At 40.2% G+C, this 10,755-nt stretch overlaps 1 protein-coding gene across 1 annotated transcript; it reads left to right on the top strand.

The window, feature by feature from the left end:
• The first annotated feature begins 907 nt into the window (after positions 1–907).
• Positions 908–2,541, top strand: LOC127136685 (uncharacterized). The gene is made up of 2 exons (XM_051063217.1): positions 908–1,794; positions 1,866–2,541. The coding sequence occupies exons 1-2, from the start codon at positions 908–910 to the stop codon at positions 2,539–2,541; spliced, it is 1,563 nt and encodes a 520-aa protein (XP_050919174.1).
• Positions 2,542–10,755: the final 8,214 nt, after the last annotated feature.

Below are 10,755 nucleotides of genomic sequence, written 5' to 3'. Positions count from 1 at the left end.
ATTAATAGTTTCTGGCTAAGGAATTAGGGGAAACTACTCTTGAGAATAATATTGAATCATTCTAACATAGATATTATAAAATAAGGATTAAGTTTATTTCAAAGCAATTCATACACCCCGGACCTAGCATGCTTAACTGTATTGTGTTACAAATTCTCTACTTTTCCTTTATATTTTACAAAGCAATTTATTCTTAACTCAACCAACCAAAGGTTCTTTTACTTAATTGAATCGTTATCAACACCGATAGTTCCTACGCAGTACTTAAGATCGATACTCAGGATAATTCCTTTTCATTACTACATCGGTAAAAATACTACACTTGCTATTTTCACCATCAAGTTTTTGGCGCCGTTTCCGGGGACTGCCAAACTATCTGTTAATAATTATTCAATTGGAATTTTGTTGCTCTGCATCTAAAATTTTACTTTATTTTATTTTATTTTTTTTGCTTATCCTAACAATTGTCATAAGATGCTGAAGAGTGGTTCTACTCTTTACCTGCTGGAAGCATCACAACTTGGCAACAGATGGAAACAACTTTTCTCAATGAGTACTTTCCGGCCTCTGTATACATCCGAAAGAGGTATGACATAGTGAATTTTAAACAGAAGGAAGGAGAGTCACTTGGAGATGCGTATAAGAGGTTCAAACGATTGTTGGTTGCATGTCCTACTCATAATATGGATGCAATGGAGCAAATGCAGAATTTTGTAAATGGTCTTCGGATGAAGACTAAGCAACTCATTGACACAGCAGCTGGTGGCTCAACTAACTTTAAAATAGTCACTGGTATTAAAAAGATTATAGAGCCATTGCAGCCAATGATCACTTGGAGTTGTATGACCGCAATGTTAGTTAACCCGAAGGGATAATTGACCTGAAATTGGCAAGTCAAGTGGTGAAGATGGAAGATCAAATAGCAGCTGAAGTAGAAAGGAGACTGAAGAAGATGGCTATTGATACTCAAGCTGTGGTACAGGTTCAACCGGTTCAACCAACTCAAGCTAGTAATTGCGAAATTTGTGGAGGACCTCATCTTACCGCACATTGCGTTGCAACCGCACAACAAATTGAGGAGATCAAGTTTCTAAGGCAGAACAACCCTTATTCAAATACATATAATCCGGGTTGGAAAAACCATCCAAATTTCTCATGGAAGGATCAACAAGGAAATGTGCAGAACCAACCACTGCAACAACAATTTCGACCTCAGCAACAACAACCGTATCAACAACCTCAACAACAGTTTCAGCAACAGGTACCAAGAAAAGTTGATTGGGAGATTGCCATTGAGAAGATGGCCGTTCAAAGCTCTCAATTTCAAGAAGAGACTCGAAGTAATTTAAAAAACACAGGTGCTTCAATTAAGAATCTTGAAATACAGATGAGTCAGATAGCACAACAACTAGCGGGTTCTCAACAACAGGGCGTTTTACCAAGTTCTACGGTTACTAATCCAAGAGAAAATAATCATGTGAATGCGGTGACCACAAGGAATGGTAAGTCGAAAGAAGTACCTGAGAAGAGTTCTGAAGAAGAAGACTTATTGCTTGAAGTTGATCTAGAGATAAAAGAAAATGAGGTTGCAAATGAAGAGGTTACTAGTGATGAAAGAGTGGTCAAAGATAAAGTTATTAATCCAAAAATGGCTGTCAAACTACCATTCCCAACAAGAAATAAGAAGAAAGGGCAGCACGAGAAAAACTTTGAGAAGTTCTTGGAGATGTTTAAAAAGCTTGAGCTCAACATTCCTTTCTTGGAGGCGCTTGAGCAAATGCCTACCTACGCAAAGTTCATGAAAGACATCATCTCGAAGAAGCGGACCATAAGACTAACCCGATTATTCTAACTGAAACTTGTAGTGCCATCTTGCAAGGTATGAAGATTCTGGTGAAAAAGAAGGATCGAGGTTCTGTGATTATTCCGTGTACCATTGGAGATAGGTCATTCAAGAAAGCTCTTATTGATTTGGGAGCGAGTGTAAGTCTTATGCCGCTATCCATTTATAAGAGATTGGGGATAGGTAAATTTCAAGATACAAGAATGACACTCCAGTTTGCTGACCACTTTGTGAAGAGACCATATGGGATAGTAGAAGATGTGCTAGTAAGGATCGACAAGTTTGTGTTTTCGGTGGATTTTTTCATTTTAGAGATGCCGGAAGATGAAGAGATACCAATCATTTTGGGGAGACCATTTTTAGAGACCGGGAGATGTTTGATCGACATAGAAGAAGGCACGATGACTTTGAAAGTGTATGATGAAGAGTTAAAAATTGATGTGCGAAACACCACGAAGTACAAGGATGATGTTGCCACTAGTCAACATATTAAGATAATTGATCAAATATGTGAGAAGAAAAATTGCTTGACAACACAAAAATTACCTTTGGAAAGAGTGTTGAGTTTATCAATTTTTAACGAAGAGGAAATAGTTGAGGAGAAAGATATGGAAGTAGTAGCCATGATGGAAGCATCATCACCTTTCAAAGGTTATCGACACAACCGGTGGGAAGATTTAAGGCAACCCTTAGTTTAAGAAAAGAAAGATGAACAAAAGCAGGGGACCAAATTGAAACAACTACCAGAGAAACTCAAATATGTCTTCCTAGACACTGAGAGTAAGTGCCCGACCATCATAAGTTCACATCTAGAAGTTCTTCAGGAAGATAAGCTTGTCAAAGTTTTAAAAAAACATAAGAGTGTTATTGGCTGGTCTATTGAAGATTTGAAGGGAATAAATCCTATAATATGCATGCACAAAATTCTCATGGAAGATGATCACAAGCCGGTTGTCCAACCTCAACGATGACTTAATCCAGCAATGAAGGAAGTGGTCAGAAAAGAGGTAGTTAAACTGTTAAATGTAGGGATGATTTATCCCATATCTGATAGTTCATGGGTTAATCCAGTTCATGTGGTGCCAAATAAAGGTGGAACTACTATGATAAAAAATGAGAAGAATGAGTTGATCCCCACCAGGACAGTCACTGTATGCATCGATTATAGAAGATTGAATCTTGCCAGAAGGAAGGACCATTTTCCCCTACCATTCATTGATCAGATGTTGGAAAGGTTAGCTGGTCATGATTATTATTGCTTCCTCGATGGTTACTCTGGATACAATCAGATAGATGTTGCACCAGAGGATCAGGAGAAGACCGTATTTACATGCCCCTTTGGTATTTTTGCCTACAGAAGGATGCCATTCGGGTTATGTAATGCGCATGCAACTTTTCAGAGATGCATGCAGTCAATCTTCGCGGATATGCTTGAGAAGCATATGGAAGTCTTCATGGATGATTTCTCAGTTTTTGGTAAGTCCTTTGATAATTGCTTGACTAACCTTACTCTTGTGTTAGAAAGGTGCCAACAAACAAATCTAATCCTCAAATGGGAGAAGTGTCACTTCATGGTGCGTGAAGGCATAGTCTTGGGTCACAAATATTCCTACAAGGAAATAGAAGTAGACCAAGCAAAGATTGAAGTCATCTCAAAGCTTCCCCCACCGATGAATGAAAAAGGTATTAGAAGTTTCTTAGGGCATGCGGGTTTTTATCGTAGGTTCATAAGAGATTTATCTAAAATAGCAAAACCCTTAACGACTCTTTTAGTTAAGGATAATACCTTTGCTTTTGATAAAGAGTGTGTTGTAGCGTTTGAAATAATAAAGCAAAAATTAGTGTCAACACCAATTGTTGTAGCCCTGGATTGGTCTCTGCCTTTTGAGATAATGTGTGATGCAAGTGATATTGAAGTCGGGGCAGTTCTGGGGCAGCGTCGAGAAAATTGTTACATGTCATTTACTATGCAAGTCATGTGCTGAACCCCGCACAGATGAATTATGCAACTACCGAAAAGGAGTTGCTAGCTGTGGTGTACGCCTTTGATAAATTCAGGCAATATCTGTTGGGTTCTAGAGTCATTGTTTATACTGACCATGCTGCTTTGAAGTATCTTTTTGCTAAACAGGACTCTAAACCAAGACTTCTAAGGTGGATCTTACTCCTTCAAGAGTTTGATGTGGAGATTCGTGACAAGAAAGGATGTGAAAACACTGTTGCCGATCACCTCTCTCGAATGTCACCCATAGAAGAGACAAAAGACAAGCGTCCAATAAAGGATGAGTTCCCCGATGAACACATCCTCGCTGTCAATGGAGTGCCTTGGTTCGCCGATTATGCGAACTATCTGGTAGGTGGGGTAATCCCCGATGATTTTGATTCTAACAAGAAGAAAAAGTTTTTGCATGATTGCAGGTTTTACTTGTGGGACGACCCTTTATTGTACAAGAGAGGAGTGGATGGATTGATTAGGAGATGTGTTCCAGAGGAGGAACAAAGGGATGTGCTGAAAGCGTGCCACGACTCCGACTATGGAGGACACTTTAGTGGTGATAGAACTGCCGCCAAAGTTCTCCAATTTGGGTTATACTGGCCAACTCTGTTCAAAGATGCTCAACAAATAATTAAAGAGTGCGACAAATGTCAGAGAACGGGCAACATCTCAAAAAGAAATCAGATGCCCCAAAATGCCATGCTAGAAGTTGAACTCTTTGATGTGTGGGGTATTGATTTCATGGGTCCTTTTCCACCATCTTTTGGGAAGCAGTACATCTTAGTGGCGGTAGATTATGTCTCAAAGTGGGTGGAGGCCGTGGCCTTACCAACTAATGATGCTCGAGTGGTAGTCAGATTTCTAAAGGAGAATAACTTTGCTAGGTTCGGAGTGCCAAGAGCTTTAATCAGTGATGAAGGAACACATTTTCTGAATCATCTAATGGAGAAGCTACTCTTGAAATACAATGTAAAGCATCGAATTGCTACTCCATACCACCCTCAAACTAGTGGGCAGGTGGAAGTGTCAAATAGGCAACTCAAACAAATCCTTGAAAAGACCGTTAACTCATCTCGCAAGGATTGGGCAAGCAAGTTGGATGATGCACTTTGGGCTTACCGAACAACTTTCAAAACGCCAATTGGTATGTCTCCGTACCAATTAGTTTATGGCGAGGCGTGCCATTTACCTCTTGAATTGGAACACAAGGCATTCTGGGCTTCAAAATTTCTGAATATGGATTTATCCAAGGCAGGAAGTTCTCGGATCCTTCAACTCCACGAATTAGAAGAGTTTCAGAATCGTGCCTATGAGAATGCTAAGGTCTATAAAGACCAAACGAAGAAATGGCATGATAAAAGGATAGTGAGAAAAGAGTTTTATGAAGGACAACTGGTCCTTTTGTATAATTCTCGATTAAAGTTATTCCCTGGGAAGTTAAGATCCAAATGGTCAGGACCGTTGTTGTTCACAAAGTTTTCCCTCATGGAGCAATTGAATTAAAGAATCAAGCGAACAGGGATACCTTCAAAGTCAATGGTCAGAGGTTAAAGCCGTATTACCAAGGGCAAGAGAGTGGCCAAATACATGTTGTTCGTCTCACAGGGTGAGATGAACAACCGTCGAGCCATGCGACGTTAAGCGAAGCGCTTCGTGGGAGGCAACCCACGGGCTTTCATTTTATTTCTAATCATTTTTTTGTTTTCTTTTTTTGAGCGTGAATGTTTGTAGGTAGTCGCAGTGTGTTACTAGTGAAGGTGGAAAATTCAAATGGGGTAGCAACTGAGGAGTTCAGCCGTACACATGAAAAGAGAAAAATAAAATAATTAATGACAACAAGACAACACAGCCACCCGTGCGCGGCAGCACGACCTTTGTTGCTCATGTGCCAAAGTCCTCATACATTTTTCAGAGGCGCAACACGGTCGGCCGTGTGGGCTAGCACGGGCCGTGTTGCAGTGCGTAACTCAGATTTTTTTTTTACTTTTTAAAAAGACTGGAGTGGGGCCCACACGTTTTTACTCATTTTTTACCACTCCCCCACTCACTTTTCAGCCAATTCATCTTCTCCAACCCTATTTTCCTCTCAAATTCCCCAAACTCTATAACCACCTCCCCTTTAAACCTCAACTTTCATCATCATCCAACCATCTTTTTTTCAAGGTCCCTTCATGAAAGTTGGGCCGTTTCTCGCATTCTACGCTGTGACGGTAATCTTTTTCTTTATCCCCACTGTTTTTTTTCCCGCTAACTTTTCAGGTGACCATTATGCCCCCCAAAAGAGCCGAGCGAGGAAAGGCGGTGGTCAAGCCCTCAAGGCTGAGACAAAGGGCTCGGCGGATGCCAAATGCACACGAAATTATTTTTAAGGATGATGACCATGTTGAAAGGACAAGGGGTACTGCCAAATGAGTTTTCTGTAGGTCCATTTTGGTCTTCGATTACAGGTTTACCGCAGTATGAACCCCGGAGTGCAAAGGCATCATGGATTCAAAACCCGTGTTTCCGATATGCGCAAAAAGGGTTGGCGTTCACCATGTTCGGACGAGGTGATAGTACAGGGGTAGCGGAAAAAAGAGAGTTATATTTGATGCATGCCATGGTTAATGAGGAACCCGTGAATGTGGCGGCGAACCATGGGGCGTGCCAGCTCAGGTGCCATTTCGGTGGACGGTATGATCACACAAATTGCTGAATGGTGTGGGTGTAGGCCAGTTTTGGACGGAGAGACCCCGATGCAAGCGTTGAGTAAACTTGACCTCAATGCCCTATGCACACAGGGAATGCTCAAACAGAGTCGTCATGGTTATGTGTTGGTAAGTCGGAAACGCCGGCTGTTCTGATTACCGAACACTGATAAAACAAATGTTGATAATAATGAGAATTGGTTGTATACTTCTGTTAACCCCGAAGAGGCGGGAGAAGATGATTTTCGTGCAGGTGAAACGATGGAGGAAGATGTACCGGCAAGGGAGAGGGGTGTTCCTCACCCTTACACCTCTCACCACCGAGGTATGGGATCCTCCTCTGCTGGATGGACAACTATGGACATGGATTAGTTCCGTGTCGAGCAGGTTCGCCAGGGGGCAGAGATTGATCGGATCGTGACAGAGCAGCTCCGTCAAGGGGCTGCCATTGATGATATTCAAAGGATGATGCAGCAGATGATGTTGCAATTTCCACAGCACCCTCCTCCACCGTAGTAGGCACTGTAAGTCCCTCTTGCATTTGGGCTTAAACATTGGGGTCAATGTTTAGTTCAAGTGTGTGTGTGTGTGTGTGTGGGGGGGGGGTTCTTTTCATTGTTTTAGTTTTTGTTTCATTGTTTCAGTTTTAGTCATTTTCCGTTTTGGTTTTTCAATTTTTGAAGTTAACTTTGATTTCTTTTATTTTCAATTGTTTGTGTGTTGGGTTACAGATTGATGGATAAAAACCGGAGCAGTGATGGGATGATGTTTAGTGGATGAAAGACACAACCCGAACGTACTCTCCCGAGGCACCTTGGAAATTTATGCAGCCGAAGAAAAACTATTGTTGGACGCAGTATGATGAAAGATGGATTGAGATAGAATTATGGTACACCAGAACCAAAAAGAAGCTACATTACACAGAGAGTGCTTTAGAACCTACGAGTTTACCCTACATGGTGAGACTACAAAAAGCCAAATACAAAGATATCATCATGAGAGTTAATCCAGGTATGACTCTATCACTCTGATTTTGCGTACGTTCTACTGACATGGCACTGCATTATGACACATACTAAGGCACATTTTTGTTGTTAACCTTGAGCCTTTCCAGCCACCCTTATTACGTTTTATCCGTTGCAAACCCCTGTTGAGCCTTTAGCCATTTTTTTTTGTTTTTAAACCGCTTATGTTACCCTATGGCCAGAAAAAGAAAAAAAATATAATAATCTCTTTTACCCTTGCTCGGCATAAATGTTGTGGATTTTGAAACTGTGTTGAATTCTAAGTTTGGGGTGGTGAATCTAATACAAAAGGGACAAGTGTGCGAAAAATTGTTACAAGAAAAGAGAAAAGAGAAAAAAAAGAAAAATAAATTGGAGGCTTTTTGAATGCTCCGAAAAAAAGAGAAAAGAAAAATAGAACTCATAAAAACGCACTTGTCCCAATTAAACGACTTGATTACATTTGAAATACTCAATCAGTTGAGTAAAGTTAAATAGTCGATGTCGAACCCCTTTATATCAAAATAAGCACAGGTACAAGAAAAATAGCATGAATGCCGAGCCCAAAAACCCTTGTGTATCCGTTTTGTTGTTTATCCCACCTGTCCTAAGCCCCGTTACAACCCTAAGTCCTCCTAAAGTGTGTGAAATATGTCTGTGCAATAGAAGTAGAATTTATTCAAAACTAAGAGTCGATATTGCATATGCTGAATCTTGAGTGCTAACCCTGAGAGATTGTGTGATAAGTATGAAAAGCTTGCAGGTAAAGAGGTATTGTATTGTGTGGTGTAGCGGATAATCGGATCGGGTGGCCGAGATCTTGACCAAGAAGGTAGGAAACTCGGTGCGAATAACATCGGCTGTATAGTGCTGAAAAGGAATTCTGGGGTGACCTCTGTTTGTTGTCTCTTGCATCACTTGAGGACAAGCAATGAGATAAGTTTGGGGTTGTGATCGGTCACCATTTTACTTGATTTTCATCATGTTGTCGGTCCAAATTCATCAATGTGGTAACACCTTATTTTGAGTTTTAGTGTTTGAGTTTTAAGTGTTTGAGTTTTAAGTGTTTCATATTTGAGTAGTTGTATGCTTATTATGCTTTTGGGGTTAATTTAAGTTTTTAGATGCGTTTGATGTCGTTTCCGTGGTATTGTGTATGTTTCAGAGGTAGTTGAAGAGTCGGAAGTGCCAAGGCAACAATGGAAGAGGATGGAAAAGTTAAAGAAAAAAATAACAAAATCCTGAAGTCCAACACGGCCCGTGTCTCCAGACACGGCCCGTGCTGCAAGAATCAACTCACCCCATAGAAAAACCAGGGGGCTGACACGGTCGGCTGTGTTGCCTGGCACGGCCCGTGCCAGCGAGTCTGAAGGAAAAGTAAAAATTAAAATAATTGAAGAGCCAAAACGGCCGGCCGTGTTGCTTGGCACGACCCGTGTTGGCAGGTGCGCTAAATTTTCTGATTTGTTGTTTTCACTCATGTAAGTGATCCCAGAGGGCATTTTTGACTTTTTGGCTTGGCTGTAATGTGTACTACACTATTTAGACCTAATGAAAAGAAGAAAAAAGAATACTACAAAGAGAAGAAGAGCAATCAAGGTTTTTGGAGAACGGAGATCATCAAGCGCGGAAGCAATTGAAGATCGAAGCTATCCAATCTCTTGTAATGTTTAACCTTAAATTTGTACTTTCTTTGAATATTATGATGAGCTAAACCCCCCAATGCTAGGGGGTGTCCCTGAATTGCAGTTGTAATGAACCTTCTTCCTACAATTTTATGAAAATTTATGTTTTTATGAATTCAATTTGTTATACACGGTCCTAATGCTTGCCTTATTGGAAAATTAGGTATTGTTATGAGGGTAAAGGAGGTCAGACAAATCCCTTTATCGCTATGTGTATAATAACATCGCTAATTTCTCTTAGGAATAAGGATCTAATAGTGATGATGTGAATATCTTGATATTCATATATGTGATTAATATTCTTTTGAATGGCTAAGGAATTAGGATTTAAAATTGAATATTAATAGTTTCTGGCTAAGGAATTAGGGGAAACTACTCTTGAGAATAATATTGAATCATTCTAACATAGATATTATAAAATAAGGATTAAGTTTATTTCAAAGCAATTCATACACCCCAGACCTAGCATGCTTAACTGTATTGTGTTACAAATTCTCTACTTTTCCTTTATATTTTACAAAGCAATTTATTCTTAACTCAACCAACCAAAGGTTCTTTTGTTTAATTGAATCGTTATCAACACCGATAGTTCCTACGCAGTCCTTGAGATCGATACTCAGGATAATTCCTTTTCATTACTACATCGGTAAAAATAGTACACTTGCTATTTTCACGATCAAGTTTTTGGCGCCGTTGCCGGGGACTGCCAAACTATCTGTTAATAATTATTCAATTGGAATTTTGTTGCTCTGCAACTAAAATTTTACTTTATTTTATTTTATTTTTTTGCTTATCCTAACAATTGTCTAATATTTTTATGCGAGGTAAGGCCTCAGCTGAATTTCTTTTTGACGCAGAACTAGAACGATTGTTGCGAGCACAAATCAGAAAAGCTAGACACGACAGACTGGAAGCGATAGAAGAACCGCTGATAGTTTCTGATTTTGAGAAAGAGGGAACCATTTCAATTCATTCGGAACACACTGATTCTGAAAATTCAGATACCGAGTCTGAAACTATGGCAGCTGCCCCACCTCCTATGGAGACTCTATTAGGTGATTATGGGGGGGGGCAAATGCCCCGCTTGGAAGGATGACAATCGTAAATCAACCAGTCAATGTTGCCCACTATCAACTTCACCCCTCAACGATACGGCAACTAGAAAGGAGACCTTTCTCAGGAAAAATTAACGAAGATGCCAACAAGCATTTGCAATGGTTTCTGACTATGACTACGTTGTTAAAGATTGAGGGGCATTCTGAGGAAGCTAAGAAGCTGGTCATGTTTCCGTTTACATTGTCAGAAGATGCTGAAGAGTGGTTCTACTCTTTACCTGCTGGAAGCATCACAACTTGGCAACAGATGGAAACAACTTTTCTCAATGAGTACTTTCCGGCCTCTGTATACATCCGAAAAAGGTATGATATAGTGAATTTTAAACAAAAGGAAGGAGAGTCACTTGGAGATGCGTATAAGAGGTTCAAACGATTGTTGGTTGCATGTCCTACTCATAATATGGATGTAACGGAGCAAATGCAGA

Source organism: Lathyrus oleraceus, chromosome 4 (genome assembly GCF_024323335.1).
Source record: "Lathyrus oleraceus cultivar Zhongwan6 chromosome 4, CAAS_Psat_ZW6_1.0, whole genome shotgun sequence".
NCBI lineage: Eukaryota > Viridiplantae > Streptophyta > Magnoliopsida > Fabales > Fabaceae > Lathyrus > Lathyrus oleraceus.
Note: the sequence above shows the minus strand (reverse complement) of the source record. Positions and strands in the feature narration are given on the sequence as shown.

What these genes read in the sequence shown, in the direction of transcription:
- LOC127136685 (XM_051063217.1), top strand. Translation starts at nt 908, where the DNA reads ATGGAAGATCAAATAGCAGCTGAAGTAGAAAGGAGACTGAAGAAGATG. An exon ending in CAAATGCCTACCTACGCAAA is followed by an intron (nt 1,795 to 1,865) that starts GTTCATGAAAGA and finishes TGAAACTTGTAG; the next exon opens with TGCCATCTTGCAAGGTATGA.